At 37.0% G+C, this 16,668-nt stretch overlaps 2 protein-coding genes across 10 annotated transcripts in view; both read left to right on the top strand.

Moving 5' to 3' along the window:
- Window positions 1-16,668, top strand: part of LOC135170521 (uncharacterized) — a 55,032-nt gene that overhangs the window by 23,687 nt on the left and 14,677 nt on the right. For 2 of the 8 annotated variants that reach the window (XM_064136438.1, XM_064136437.1), the window contains exon 1: window positions 12,902-13,016. The exons of 2 other annotated variants lie outside the window; for them this stretch is intronic. Coding sequence is in view for 2 of the 6 variants with exons in the window: in XM_064136430.1 (XP_063992500.1) it covers window positions 12,740-13,016 (277 nt within the window). In the remaining 4 variants the exon portion in view is untranslated. 4 more of the 8 variants (XM_064136430.1, XM_064136431.1, XM_064136435.1 and 1 more) reach the window with 4 other exon arrangements.
- LOC135170527 (uncharacterized) lies at window positions 4,665-7,786 on the top strand. 2 transcript variants are annotated; one of them, XR_010300394.1, is made up of 5 exons: window positions 4,666-4,989; window positions 5,111-5,279; window positions 5,795-6,057; window positions 6,242-6,366; window positions 6,613-7,783. XR_010300394.1 is itself a non-coding variant. In XM_064136443.1 (4 exons), exons 1-4 carry the CDS (start codon window positions 4,919-4,921, stop codon window positions 6,617-6,619), a joined length of 510 nt encoding a protein of 169 aa, XP_063992513.1. In that variant the 5' UTR covers window positions 4,665-4,918; the 3' UTR covers window positions 6,620-7,786. The 2 variants fall into 2 exon arrangements, 1 of the variants encoding a protein (XP_063992513.1); XM_064136443.1 differs by lacking the exon at window positions 6,242-6,366 and having other exon boundaries at window positions 4,665-4,989; window positions 6,613-7,786.

Raw genomic sequence — 16,668 nt, 5'->3', positions numbered from 1 at the left:
CATCGAGAAAAACATTTAATCAAAATTACGAAATTTGTTGGAAATTTTAGGAAACTTCCAAAATTTTTACGGAAATTTTTGTAATTTTTATCTGAACGAGAGCAAATGCGCGATGTAATTATTTAAATCACGATTGAAAATTTGGGAATTAAATGAGTTCTTAATTCAGATTAGCTGTCTTAGATGACTGACCCAATGAGAAGTCGGTGTAACAATCTTTCGAGATATCGATAGTCTCGATATTGGTCTTCTCTCTGATAGGATTCAGTAGCGAAGTGGTAAAAGGAGATAAATTGATCTCTGAGTCGAGTTTTTGAGCGATATCTCTGAATCTAATGGAGATAGCGGAATTGTTATCATTACATTTGTTGTAGCTCTCAATTCGTTCCACAAGAAAGGTATCAATGAAATTTTTTCTATCTCCTCTAGATTTTGAGATATTCATCACAAACTGGTCAGAAGTGACTTATTTCGTGCTGCTACGTCGCTGCTGAAGTGCCTGAAGTGCGTAACAAACTGAACAGATTCTTTAAACGTATAAATGATAATTTTCAATCGATCTATGACCTTGAAAAGTGATCAAAATGAGGGCTCACGACTAGTCGAGTTGAGCTAGAGTTGAACATTAAATATACTTGACAAAAATGAAATGAATAAAAAGTACTTTCGATCCCTAGGACGAAAAATTCTCTCTTTTGGAACGATAAAGTCCCCTTCGTCGCATTCACTTTTTCTATCCTAAGCATAAAAAATACTTTCTCTTCACTGATGTCCATTTTGAGAATTTTTTGGTCTATTTTTATGCGGCGAAAATCCTTCAGTTTTGTTAGTTAAAGATCTCGAAGCTAAAACTTTTAATTCAATCAAAATTTAAAATTAATTACACCCCTTAAAATATACCCCTTATGACGCTTCAACCCTTCTTTGTTTTCACCGCAGTAAAAATTACTTTCTTTCTAAATCACGAAATAATTTTAATATCAAAAATTTTTAAAATATTGTTTACTTTTTTTTCAACGAGGTGCCCCCACCGGTTTTGGGCCCCGCACAGGCCCTTAGGGGCCTAAACACAGTCTGGAAAATCCTTGAACACCCTTAAGATACGATATTATTGTCATAGTCATATGGCGAAATTTCGAATAGTGGAATAATCTCAACTATTGACTTTTGTTCCTGTCGACTTATTTAATTTTTCCCCTCGCGAATGCGACAAAAACCCCGAGATCTAACGGTAAATGTCAGGTTTCTCACAATTAACTTTGTTCACGACTCGATTGAGTATCTTTTTGTACCGAAGTAACGCACGCATTGAATATTGCACGTCCTGACAAAAGTTTGTACCCTGGGTGGTCCATTTCCGACTCGAAAATGTTAAGTAGAGAAGACGAAAGGAATCGCGGATACACTTGGGTATGTTTTATTAGTCTCTTTGTCTCTTAACCGCGTGCCTTTCTGTCCGGAGGGCCGGGAATGTGGCCCGATGTCTCTATCCACTTCTTGTATCGTGAGCATCCAGGTTGTGGTCCTCGTGGGGACCACACCAATCGATAATTACCACCGAAAATTGCTCCCGCGTTTTCCAACTTTTGCCGGTTAAACGGCGTTTTTATGGTTATCCCCTATCTCCCTCTTGCTCTCGCGCTATATTCAGTTCTTGTTTTTTTTTCTACCACCGGTTGAATCGATAATAGGAAATATATGGAATCAGATTGGGTACAGTGAACTCGCGGGTGAATTTTTCGAATTTTTTTTTATCAACATTTCGGTGGCGAAGCGGGAACGGTTTTAGTGAAAAAAACAACAACTTTATGGAAAACCAAAAACTGATTGTGACTGCAGTGCTCGGAATTCAATCAAAGACGATGGTACCTTTGACCGAATGTTGAATGCTTTTACTTCACGAGCAGACTCCCCTTCTGCTGATGATTGTTTACTTTATTTGATCGATATTGGAATATGGGCGTAAATGATCAAATTAATTAATTGATTAATTGATTTATTGATTAATTAATTTGAGACGCAGTGAAATACTTCTTAGAATATTCTTTATTAGCACGAGGAAGGCACGTCTTAATTAGGGACCGTTGTCCACAGACTGAAAACTATATCAAAGGGGAAACGCTCTCAGGGAAAAGAAAAACAGTTTTATGACTCGAAGAAATATTCAGCATATGTTTAGGATTAAACCGTCTCGAAAGCGGAGTACAACCGATTGTAAATTAGTCCCTTAGTAGAGCTGTCTCGCAGAGAAACAAAAAGATGTGTCGAGTGATTTTTGTAGGACAATGAAAGTACTGTACTCAAATATTCCAACAATCGATTTAACTGGAAAAATCCAACACCAATATTGAGAAGTTGATTTCTTCCGGACGTCGTCATGATTCAAATCTCCAGTGTTTTGGTGGACATTCATGTGGGCGCTGTTGGAATGAATGGCTTAAACACGTCTTAATTCGAGATTCTGTCGGAGGCTTAATTTAAGACATCGCAGACACCGTCTTAAATAATGAAAATTTGAAAGATTTTTTTTCTTTCAAATTGTGTCCTCGGACATATTTCAAGTTAATTCTAATTAGTTTTCGTGAATGAATGTCTTAAAAGTCTTAATCCGAACTCGTAAATTGTAAATCAGCCTATCGAAATAAGTCAATTATTGCGATCGATAAAGTCGCGGTTCAATCGTCCAAAAATGATACCGCAATGTCTGACGTTGAATTTGACCTACAAAAATAAACAGAATATGTCGTAACGCAACTCCGCTGATTCATTGATAACGTCGTGGATCATATTTTCTATCATAATTTCCGCGTACGATCCCACCAATACCCACAAACCTGATGAATCGTCGGGCAACTGAGCTAGAGTTATCGCACCAACATTCGCATGTTAAAAAATACTTGAACCTTCCCACGAGTTTATCGCTATCGGAGACCTCCCCACACACACTTGTCAGTGTAAACAAACCAGTGTCAACACGGAGAGACCAAATAAACTTGACTTTGATGAGGCTCTTTTGCTTGTTTACAAGAATAATAAATTAGCATCTCGAAAATCAAAACAATCGCTGGGGTTTAATCTCGAAGAGGCGGAGTGTGGAATGCGAGAGGGGATTATGTAACGGAGATTGGGGCGATTTTTTGATAGGATTCCTCGGGTATTGATAAAGATATATCGGAAATGGTGGATTCACGGAGATATTTTATTTCGATTATTTCGGGCCGTAATCGATCATGTGATGATCGATAATCCAGTCGCGAAAAGATGAGGTTCTGTTATGATTCAAATCGATAATTAGAGAAGACGTTACTTGATATATCGAATATGACGGATTTATGGAGATAATCGATTATGTCAAGGCCATAATCGATCATGTAATGATCGATAATCGATTGGTCGAAAGATGCTGAGATTTTTTTATGACGTAAATCGATAACTAGAGAAGATGTTACTCAATATATCGAATATGGCGGATTCGTGGAAACAATCGATTATGACATGGTAATAATCGATCACGTGATGATCGATAATCGATTGTTGAAAAAATGTGGGAATTTCACGAGTAAAATCGATAACCAGAAAAGACGTTACTCCATATATTTAATATGGCGGATTCATAGATATAATCGATTATGTCATGATCGTAATCGATCATTTGACTATTGATAATTAATTAGTAGCAAAACAGAGGCTAAACAGACATCAGCGCGCTGGCGCTGGCGCAGGTTCCGATTTTTTCCAATCGATTTCAGTCCATCTGTCCTGACGTACCTCATTATCCATCATTAGAAAAAACATTTAATAACAAACTTGACGATCCATCTTATTTCATCAATCGACTAGTTCACAGCATAATCGATAACTATCCGTAATAATATCTCAAAAATTTTCCGTTCGGATTGCCCTTCCGAGGATAAATAGATAATCCTGACGAAGACCCCCCGAGGGGCCCAGTACTGATGGAGTTAAAACCGTCGGGCTCAGCGACGACGAGGTCCCCGGGAGGGACCGCTGGAGACTACAATGACACGTGTCAAACGACGTTTCCCAAAGCCAATGGCCGATACTGACAGCTTAACTGATTATCCGTGAGGATTACAGTTTTACGTCAATCCTTGAAGCGTAATAACCCTTGCAATATTTTCTATGCGTTGTCTGGGGTAATCGATAATTAATTTGATCTTCAATAGATCTTCAATAGATTTTCGAGATTTACTTTGCGAAAAGCGTGGAAATTTATCGAAAACGCAATTTAAAAAATTGAAGATGATTTGAGTTTATCAAGGACATAGTTTAGGTCTTTGGGTGAGATCAAAGGGCGGTGGCATACGCACAGGAATTCTTCGTTCTAAATTAGGAGAGAACGCAGGAAACACGGAAATTCGTCGAAGACATAATTCTACAAAATCAAAGATGATTGGAATTGATCAATCTCATTATTTAAGCTGTCGGGAGTGGATTAAATGACGATTTCATACGCACAGGAATTTGTTGTTCTAAATTAGAAATGAGCGCAGAAATCGCAGAAATTTATCGAAGACACCATTTAAACAATTAAAGATGACTAGAATTTATCAAGGACATCTTAGTTGAATTCCTCAGGGTACATCAAATGGCGATGGTATACGCACAGGAATTTTTTGTTTTCAATTAGAATAGAGCACAGGAAACGCGGAAATTCGTCAAAGACATAATCCTATTATAAAAAGGAGACCCGTGTACAGATCGATATCGATATTTCTCGAAGAAATATCTCGAAAATGCGTAAGCGTAAGACAGAAACCGAAGCGACATCTGTCGATTATATTAGTCGCACATTGGGCTGGAACAAATGAACCGGTAAAAACCATCACATTTGGCAACGTGTTTGAGTGTTTTTATCCTATTATAAAAAGGAGATAATTTATAATCGTGAAACATCATGACATCTCCACCTATTAAATATACGACCAACAGAGCCATTGATCATTTCAATGTTGCAGCTACACTCATGTAAGTATTCCTATTATTATTTTTAAAAAATGAACATATTTCAAAAATTTATTATGCATTCAATCATCATAACCTATCATTGACACGTGTTCGGAGAGTAATTTCATTTTTTTTTTCTTAGGAAAATCATCGGCTACGTCGACTGCATTGAAGGCCTGAGAGAGTTGCCAAAGTCTCCATCTAAGTGGATTTACAAGTGCATTTTAAATAACAATGATGGCAGAAGGGTTCGCATACTTTGCTCGGGGGATGATGCTCTCAAATACAAGGATGAGATCAAGATGTATCAGGTACAGGTGATTTCCATTCAAAAAGAAAAAAAGTGAAATTGTCACATATAATACCACAAGAGTGGTAGGGAACCTAGAGGGAAATACTCGATAATGTTGAAGCTCGAGTGGTATTCAGGAGATTATTTTTCCTATCCAAATTTCGGCAAAGAGAATTGTGCCATGAAATGAAGAGAGGTTTATTTGGTTAAGTTATCGTTTGTTTTTTTTATATATAGCCTACCCGCAGAATTATGAAAAAATTATCGCATATAATACCACAAGAGCTCCGAAATTATCGAATATTTCCCGATAGGTTCGTTGCAAACAAATGAACGTAAGAACGTACGTTATTTATTTGTAGGGAACCTTGAGGGAAAAAAATATCAACGAATAAATAACATAAATGCCCAGTTCAGTTTTCTAGGTCAGTTTTCTGTTTTGGAAACAAAATGAATATCTATATGAATATCTATGCGAATATCTGTATGAATATCTATGAGAATAGATGAAAAATTTGAAATTTTACTTTTTAGATAATAAAAATCACTGGAGGGATTATTAAAGCGGCCAATCCACAGTATCGGCGATCAACGGACACTGTGAGCGACAAAGAATTTCAATTTGCACGTAGGAGCACTTTCGACATCTTTGGCACATTTAACATTACGAATGGAGCTGACAATGGAAGGTCGAAGGTCATCTCATATAAAAAATTGAGATGGAGAACGTTTGTGCTGCTCGCGGGCCAGTCCAGATCACTGGATGGCTCAAAGAGCCATTCAGAAGCATTACCACGGTAAGTGGTTCGAGTTATGGATCTGGCATGTTTTGTACAAGGGTTCATCGCATGACCATTCACGTGGTAACATACATCCCGAGAGAAGATTTGATCGAGGGAATCAAAATGACCATTAAAGGTCGAGTTGATTGTCGTGGGGATGGTTTTGTTCTGAATATTAACAGCATGGATGACATTGCAGTCCTGACTGAGGATGTAGCCCTCAATGAAGATGAGTTGGATGATGCTGTCGAAGCACCTCCTCTCATTCTCAAACGAGGGGCAGCTGAATCTGCATCTGGAGAGGCGATGGACGTCGCGAATAAGGTACTTTTTTTTATTAATGGTTATGGTTATCCAAATTTAATTACTTTTAATTTTTCACTATTCTCCCTTCAATGCAAGAGAATATTGCAATATTTTCATCTAATGTTGGCTTAGTTTCAAGCAGAATTCAGTATAATATTTTCATTAGAACATTAATAAAAAAAATTTTCTATGGAAATATAAATGAAAATGCATTGAATCATTCATTAAACAGTTATTAAGAACAGATAATCTTTTTTGTTTCAGAAACTGAAAGCTGAATAGCTTTAATGACGGGCTATTTACTCTGGAAGTTCAATTGCAAAATTGAAAATTTTTTCTATAACAAGTTCTAAACTGTTATTTTTTCACACAAAAATTGAGTTCTATAACAAGTTTAACACTGTTATTTTTTTACGCAAAAATTGAATTCTATAACAAGTTTAATACTGTTATTTTTTTACACAAAAATGAAACATTGACAAGCTTGAGCTCTTTAAGAATCTGATTTTTTACTTTTAAAGACTGCCAACTTCATAGCAGTAAGGTTAATACTCATTTAGCTTTAACAACCAAAACAGGTGGAATTATAATAATCTATTCATGAACATTAGTATTTATTCAGAATTTATTTCAATATATGGCCCTGTTTTTGAAGAAAAAGTATTACTAAACATTTGTATTTTTTATATATAACAGAGAAAACTGAAGACTAATTAATTTTATGAGTAAAGTAGATAAAGCCCTCCGGAATCACAGATAAGTGATACAAAGGATGTATTCATGTTAATGTTTGTTCATAGTTCTTAACATATGTTGTAATGTCAATTATAATTGTTGGAACATTATTTTTGTTTTCATTTCAAAATCCGTCCCACTCCTGTAAATGTTTATTGAACGCAAGTGGCATAGGTTTGGAGTTAATGGTTTCATTAATAAAAATTTAAAACGCGATTTTTTTGCAGACATTCAGTTTGAACCTTCCCTACGGTTGTAAGTCGCAGGTATACACCTTAGTGCGGCAACAATGTCTCCTGCACTACTACTCACGAAAAAAAATTCGCAAGCAGCGATGTTCTTGGTTATGTGAAGGGAATAAATAATCTCAATCGCATAATTTGATGTTCACAAATAATTAGAAAATCTTTAATTATTAGATTAGATTATTATGAGACTAAGAACGCCCTCTTCCTGACTTGACTGATTGCTGTCGCTATTATAGCTAAATCTCGAATTTGCGGAAATGTTCTCGATTCTGTATACCGTATGCTGCCTCGCACTGTATAGTATATGCAATCTTAGAGCAATCGAAATATATTAAGATTTTCCCAATTGTCTTTTTCCATGAGTTTTAATTTTAACTTCGAAGATAGAATAAGAGCATTCATTTTCTAGAGTTTTCAATTCTTATGATTTGGAAAAGATGGCGCGTGCGTAGCACGCGCGGACGATCTCGTTCTACAAAATCGAAGATGATTCCAATTGATCAATCTCATTATTTAAGCTCTTGGGAGTGGATTAAATGACGATTCCATACGCACAGGAATTTTTGTTCTAAATTAGTGGAATAAATAATTTGTTCGCCCAGCAGTTTTTTCTTTTAACGTACGGAATTTCCCGTCATTCACTTGTCCTTAAAAACTTTCCGTTTTCCCACTTGACATTTCAACCGCAATTTTCTGCACTCACAGGAATTTTCGATAAAAATGACGCTTTCAGAGGTCAAACCCCGGGACTAAATGACATTCAACCACTTTTTAGGTCGTGTTGTTGGGAAAAATAGACTTGAGATTCAAATTTTTCCGATACAAATTCAAATTAGAATAATCGAACATTTATTTCCATGTAACAATATATAAACAAAGGCATTGTTAATGAATTGTTTCATCGCTTCATGACTGAGATCATCACTCTATTTATAAAAAGTCGGATTGACGGACTTGGGGGTTGATGACATTCACCAGAATCCCGGGAATCAAAGAAATAATTTCGCGATTAGTTGTGCCTGTCTCGTTGATACCTAGAAAATCAGAGTGACTGCACTGGGCACCTATTCGCGAATTAGAAAATCTCACGTGCGAGTGGCCCCATGACGCAATAACGCGGAGATTACAGCTCATAGGGGAGATCGAAGACATTGCGAATGATTTCAAATAGTTTATGGCGCCAGTGATTAAACGGTTGAGCGGTGAATCGGCTCGTTATGATATGTCCAGGGTTTAATAAAATTAATAATAAAATTATAACAAATTTTTCGAGAGAAGCGATTTATAGAATATTCATTGTTTCACGGAGAGAAATTTCCAAGAAAAATTCGAGTTCTCGACGGAAAAAGGCGAATTTTTCCCGAACTTTTGTGAAAATAGTCCTTCTGGACTATTTTTGCCATCTGGACTATTTTGCCCTCAGCCAAATTTTTGGAGTTTCTACTCAAAAAATTTCTGGAAATTTGACATTATTTACAACATTAAATTTTTCATAATTAAGGACTCGTGATTTTTTCCGGGACTCATACAATATTTTAAAAAATTATTTAGTCTATCGAGATTTTTTACAATATTCAACATAAAAATCGTTGGAGTTTTCAAGCAATAGAATAATAAAATCATAAAAATGAAAATTGTTCAAGTCTACAATCTTTCGACCCAATATATTTTTTCAAAGTTCATTAATAAATTAATCTTTATCTCCAGAATTAAAAATTGAACGAAGGATTATTTTCAGTTTAATTTGTGAACGAAAGTGTTCCAATATTTTGCAAACTTTTCCTTTTCAAAATTAATTTTTCAATTGCATCCTGAATATTAACATAAAATTCATTGATATTCCAAAATATTCTCAACAATCCATCGATTATCGAAATTAAAAAATCCATATCCATAAAACACATTAAAGAATATTTCTAAAAATTCTTCCATCAACAGACAGAATGTTTTTTCCACATCCAATTAAACAAATCGCAGACTTCCCCAACATATAAAAAACAAAATGAATAACAATAACAAATATTATCAAATACTTCACCATTCGATCCCCTCAGCCAAACAAAAGGCAACAAATTATCTTTTAATTTCCAACTTCTCCATAAAATAAATTTTTAAATCTTTAATTTATCAAAATTTCAATATTCCAACGATTAAACAAATGAAAGCTTTGAAAAATTCCACCGTTAGCGCATCTCCCGCGGTGAAAAAGCGTTAGAAAGAGACATCGCGCCTCAGTTCCTGGAGCATTTGTCAGAACCCCTGGAAAAAACCTCAATATTCTCTCGATTTTCCACAAGGAATTTTCCCCGACTCCCGTCTGACTAATCCAGGAGGAAAGATCCACTGTAGGAAAAAATAATCACAGATTAATCATTATTCCACCGGGAGCCCTGGAATTCAAGTCATAGTGCTGTGTCACAGACTGCGGTAAACTCATAACGTAAAACAAATAATGATTTCAAATTCAAAAATTACCATCGATAGGCAATGGTGCAGTGTGTAACGTGAGCCTATTAATAGACAGTATGACGTCTCACCTTGTCGGGGAAAAAATGTTCCCCAGGAAACTTCATACCCAAGTCAAGTCCATTCGCGCGTCATTGATGGCTCTCATTAACGCAATGATTATTTACGACAAACATCAAATAGATTTGTTGTTGGGTGATTGTTAATGGGATTTGATACTTTGTCATATGTCGAGGGGATTATTTACATGTGAATGTGAATGTGAAATTTGTCCGGGGGGAATTCCAAATTAATCAACATCTTAATTTGAATATAAAAAATTTTTTTTTTAATAAAACACAATTTTTTATTGCAAATTAAAAATATGTAGAATATTATAATTCTAATTACGTGGTATGAATGAATTATGGACTGTAGATTGAGTATTTTTAGATGACAATTAATATAGTTTTTTATGTTAATTTATTATTTGAAAAGGGTTTTTATAAATTTTCTAAAAAAAAAATTATTCTTTTTTTTATATTTAATTTCAAGTAATTTTTATTCAACTTTTTTGGCTGTATAGAACATTTTATGATTCCATAATTATGGTTGTCAATTTTGATTCTAATTAAAAATGTCGATTAAAAAATTTCAAATAAATTCCAACAACACATTTACTGAAAATTCACCAAATCATGTGTTTAAATCACTGAAAATATTTTATTTATACTAGAAATGAGTAATTCTTACATAATAATTGATTAATAATTGATTTCTACAATTATGTAACACGATATGATTTTAAAAAAATTAAAATTAAATAAAATTCCAATGGAAACTCAGAATCTTCGCTATGAAATATTGTAAGAAAAGGAAAAGTGAACGGAGTTTACAGATATAGAGAGTAATTTTTGTAGACACTTAGAACCGAAGGCAAAGTAACGTCTGGTTCGAAGTCCACCGAACGGGAAATAAAAAATAATCAGACGTTAATGTCCGGATTTTCTACGTAAAAATTTATTACCCAGCAAAGTAGGTTTTTCAACCTAAAAAAATGTCGATTTGGCTAATTAAATTTGACAAAAAAAATATTTGATATCATTTTTGTTGATGCAATAGTCATTTTAGGTTTCAAGTTCTATTGGAAGTTGCATTAGATACTTTACTTACATAACAAGTGATAAAAAAATAACAATGTGTTGGACACTGTCCTCAGTCGTCACTCCATTGTCCGATAATCATTGATTCTCCCCCCCCTGGAAAACGTGAATTGCACATTCAGTGCGATGATCTTAGCAGATCTAAGATTTTCCTAAAGAGTCATCAGTCAATTATACGAATTATGAAGAGGAGTTTTTTCTAAGAGAATGAAACCGACATTCATCATCAAGATCGCTACCACTATTTTTAAATACCCACCTACCCCCTGTATTCCCCAATTTTCCAAAAATCACCCCCAACATCCTCATCTTCCTCCCACTCCCTCGATCGCCCATAATTCCATTTTTCGCCCTCCAATTTTCCCACCCTTTGAAACTCTCAATTTCAAAAATGAAAAATCCCTCCCCTCAACCCCATTAATTACCCCACCCAACCGATTCCAATTTTTCCATTTCCCAAATCACAATGTCTCAAAAAAAACCCTATCCGCCCCTCAAAACCCCACCCATCAAAAATCTTCCCCCATTTCCCCAATAAAAATTCCCTCCCCCTCACCACTCAAAAATCAATTAATCCTCCCCAATCAACCCCAAGCCATTTTACCCTCTTCACACCTCAGAATCTCCCAAAAAAAATTTCTCTCCACATTCAGCCCTCCTCCAACCCCGGAAACTCCCCTCCGCCTCCCTCCCCACTCCGAAAACCCCAAAAATGTGACCCCTCCCTGCATCCGGTCTGACGTAAACACCTCCGAGCCTCCCGGAATCTCGATCACTTCCGATTGGCTTCCGCGAATAGTCCATCCCGCGGGATATATTCCCCCTCGACCCAACCCCCCCCCCCCCACCCTAATCCCCTAAAAGCCCCCTTCCCCCACCGCCCATAACTCCACTGAATCAACTCCCAATGCCCCGTCCGGTGCTCGTGACGCGTCGTGACGTCGAGTGGGGGAAGAATCGTCTCGCCGTAAGATTTTCCAGTGGTGGGGGGTGTCTAGTTATGAATGAGTCGTGCCGTCCACCGTCCGGGGTGAGGGGGGGCGGTGTAACCCATAGTGGGGGGGGGTATATTGTGGAGGGGGTGTGGGGTGGAAGGCAGTCGAGAGTAGTCCTAGGACCTCAAGAGCGCACGGGAAACACTCGCACGGTAAAAATGACGGGGAGGGGCGAGGATTGGCCCGAAGCGGGGGTGAACGGGCCACGTGCTCTACTCCTTTTCAGTGACTTTACCCAATGGTATATAGGCACTGGGACACAACAGAAAACGTTATTACAGTGATTCAAACAATTCGATGGTCATCGTAATAGTAATTGAATAATTGGGGAATAAAAATATATGAATTTAGCGATTGGGGTTTGAGAATTTGACAGTTGTAGATTTCTCGTGTCTAAACCAATCGAGGGGGTGGGAGGGATATTACTGGGGACTGACCGTTCAGTGGTTACCTCCCGGGACAAACCGGTGATACTTCAACACTCGTTGGTGCTGTGTCGAGTCAGTTACAATCTGACACTCGAGGAGGCATCAGCTTCGGTAGTTCTTGACAATTTGCGTTGACGATTGTCAAACGTCACTTGTATTCATCCCCTTGAGATTTGTCAGTGGATATTGTGGTGATTTGTGGTTTTGTGATTTTAATTTTTTTTTTTATTGTTGACAACTGACACTGACAGTTCACTGATCGTTTTGGGGATTTTTATTTTTTGTGAATTGAATTTCTTTTTTCGGTTGCGGTTACGTGTGTCGAGGGGTGATTTTTGGGGGTTGAACGGGGTGCCCTTGTGGTTTGATATGCTGTCATGATTCGTGAGGATACAGTGGTTGAACGACTTACGATGGAGGAAATTATTACGAGGGATCAGAGGACAACTTATCATAGGGTTGATAGGGCACCGGCTGTTGATGACACGAGGACAATTCATTTTAAATGTGAAAAAAAATTTGGCCGCGGAGGGATTTGTGCTGGGAGAACGAGGGAGTGTGATGAGTGCGGGGTGACATGTTCGTGTGATAATGGGATTAAAAGACTTGGGAATAAGGTGCAGAGGGGGAGAAGCTACGGAAATACATGGCTGAGTAAGTTTTTGTTTTCTTCATTGGAAATTTGGGAATTTTCGGGAACGAAGGAGTTGAAGCCCCAATTTTTTGGGGTTGGGGCGAATGAGTCGGTGGAATTTTTGGTGAGATGTTCCTTTAGGGAATGTCAAGGGCTAAAAATTATGTCCTCATCACTTTTTCAGTTCTTCGCTCCGATTTCGAGATCTCGATTGAGCTGTAAATGTTATCGACATTCGGTCGTTTCAATCCCTTTTTTCGCCGTCACTTTTTTGCCGATATCTCCGAATTTATGGAAAATACGGGAAAAGACCTCATGACCTTAATTTTAGGCCTTGAAATTCCCCGTAAAAAATATTCCAACAAAAATTTGGCTATCCCCCTTCGATTCCAAGATATTCAGCAAAAACTGGACGCGACGATTTTACAAAAATGTCAACTTCTTGATATCTAAAAATCCTCGAAATTTCTCATCTCCAAATTTCCAAAAATTTCTACATCGAATCGTTATCCAAAATTTCACCTCCCCCCAAATGATATCACGACAAACAAAACCCGAACGAATCCTTATTAAAAACAACGAATAAATGACAAAACAACGATTGACTATCGAGTCAGCCGGCCCCCTCACCCCTTCTGTCCTCCCCTCTCAATTATACAAAAAATCTAATTAATATTCCGTCGTAACAAAGAGTATGGCCCACTGTCTCTCATTGTCCCCGGGGTCTGTCTCAAGGGTATCGCTAATTTTTTAAGGTGCTCCAGCATTTTTTCTTCCTCAATTGAATGCCACCTCGACAAGTCGCATTACTCAGCCCATTGTCTCAGGCTGAGGTCCACTATCCCCTTCCCCCCTTTAAAACTGATAAGCCTGCGGAATTGAAACCGCAATGAGGAGAAAAAATATATATATTATCCCATTCCATGCGTATTTTCACGCGCCCACGCGGCGGAAATCGATTGGCGCGCTTTTTAACGGCCGGAAAAGCCGTCGAGTCGTGCCTCGATTAACTTATCTCCCGTCGGTTCCACTCATCATCGATCTAAAGACTGTCATGAATGGAAGCCCCAAATTCGGTAGTTATAAATTAAAATCCCTAATTGACAGTTTATCATTGAATTTATTTATTTTAGAGGCGATATCAGCCCACCCCGGAATTATGATCGCGTCGGTAGAAGACGACGAGGGAAATAAATATTTTTTTGTTGTAGAAGTCTAGTCGATAGATTGTAAAATTTATTGTTGTTATCTCGATCGAGAAATAAACGCTTTATTTTGACGTGCGTCGAAGGTCACATTAAAAAATTGTCAGTGCAGTCCCGGAAGTTGGAAGTTGAGGCATTTGGATTCTGGAAGGTACGATGTGGAGATCTTAGAATCACTCAATTTTTCGAAGTGCCTTCAAACGTTTTTTTGCGATTGTTAAAATGTTGGATAAATTATTCGTAAGGTGTGAATTAAATATCCGGAAAAATTAGCGAGTAATTAAATCAGGGAGTGATTGGAATTAATGAATCATTTTTAATTGAAAAAATTGAATTTTCTAATCAGATATGATTTTATTGAATATTCATTTGAACCTTCAAACAACAACTTATCGGTCCATTTTGCCCTATTTTTCTCTCCCCCTCCGGTATTCGCAATTAATTTAGAATTAATTAATGCGAACATTTTTCTCTTGACATGAACTCACTCATTTTAAAAAAAAAATTATTTGTTAAATTATTACGTATTTGCGATTTTCAATTTTAACATAATTTATTATTAATATAATAATAATAATAAATCAATGGACAACTGTGTAATAATATGATAATATTAATTAAATTAATAATAGAATTTTGGTTTATTTCTGACGAAATCAGTCACAAATCCGCAAATTTTTATTCGTCAAAAAGAAAAATCAAATTGAAAAAATACTTTATTGACTTCCGATCGCGTCAGTGGCCGGAGTTCCCACCAAGAACGTGATTAGAGGTACAAGGAGGCTCAGGAACTCCGAATAAATCATTACCATTACAAACAGCCGGTCGGTATGTTTTATCCGTGAAATGGAGCCATCGTCGAGGGATGCGCAACGGGCAGTCTTTTTTTTTAATTCGTACAGTCGTAAATAACAGTGTCACCTGGAGTGTACAATGATGAGCAAAGGTGCTCACCAGGAGTACCGGGCACGTGGGTTGTCGGACGCCTTCAGCCTCGATATCCCCTGCCAAATAAGAAACACTAATTGTTGATGGACAAGGTAAAAAAAATATAATTTTGCCATTAAATATTATTCTGATAGAAATTTAAAACAATTTCGTTAATGAAAATGTCGAGCATTCGACTGTCCAAAACAACGAAAATTATTTTTTTTTGTTCCTTTCAATTTCTGCATGAAACGAAAATTTGGCGGAATTTCGAGAGTCAATTGAGAGGTTTAGAAACTTTTTTTTATCTGAAATTCAGATGAATTTTTATTTTTTTCTGATATTTTTTATGTGAAAAGTGTTTTGAAGGGCTTGATGATGCCAGAGTCCTGAGGGTCTTCTCTCGATATTTTTTACATCCGGGGAAATATCCCCGAGACTCGCAATATTTCTGCAGATAATAACCTCCACCGCTCCTCGATATTTCCACAAACGTCAAGTTCTCATTTCATCGCCGGAAAGAAAACAATCTAAACAAAGAGGGAATAGTTCAGACAGTGCCTTCTATTCTCCGTCCCGCGACGCCATTATATCAGAGTGACTTGACGTCACGTTTCGCGGGCGAGCCGATGAACGTATTAGTCATCCCGCGACCTCCTCTCGCATTTCGGTTTGAAGAATCAAGCAGAAGCTGACGAATTTTTTCGGGTCAAAGGATGAAGCAATGGTGTGAGCCAATTTTTTGAAAGGTCTGCGCCCGAAATGTACTCAGTTGTGATACCATAACATCCAGAAATTAGTCTTCTGGTGCCAGCACCAGAATTTCTCTCGAGTATACCAAAAAGAATTCCTGTACCGTCTAAAGAAAATTCTGGTGCTCGTACGGAACGCGTTTGATGTGCCAGCACCAGAATTTTTCCCGAATTTACTGAAAGAAATTCCGGTGCTGACACGTGACCGCGTTTGGACCCAAAAACAATTCATGTGCCAGCAAAAGAATTTCCTCTCGAATATACCAAAAAGAATTCCTGTACCGCCTAAAGGAAATTCTGGTGCTGGCACCACTAAACGAGCTCTGAACCTCGTAATGGGACCCAAAAATTTACGTGCGACCGCCAGAATTTTTATTAATCTCCAAAATAATTTTATAGCGGTAGTCTGAGAAAAATTATTACATGTCCCAACATATATTATATTATATTATATTATATTATATTATATTATATTGTATTATATTATATATAAATCAGTGATAAACAACGTTGCTCGTTTTTTTTAATGCATGAAAAATCGTTCAAACTAAATCTTTCACAAGTAATTTTGTCGATCCATCATCTTCATGACTTAAAACACATCAACAACCAACAAAGCCTGATGTCGACTCCATCGTCTTTCATTCCATCACGATGTACGTGGTTTTATTGCAATGAAGTTGTGTCGTTGAGCCGGTGAAGTTGTCTGTATCGAATCAATTACGAACACCGCTATAATTACCTTCTTCCTTCGATTTTCGAGAACTCATCGTTTAATCGCCCAGTCA

Source organism: Diachasmimorpha longicaudata, chromosome 17 (genome assembly GCF_034640455.1).
Source record: "Diachasmimorpha longicaudata isolate KC_UGA_2023 chromosome 17, iyDiaLong2, whole genome shotgun sequence".
Lineage (NCBI taxonomy): Eukaryota > Metazoa > Arthropoda > Insecta > Hymenoptera > Braconidae > Diachasmimorpha > Diachasmimorpha longicaudata.
The sequence above is the reverse complement of the archived record's forward strand: the minus strand, read 5'-3'. Positions and strand labels throughout refer to the sequence as shown.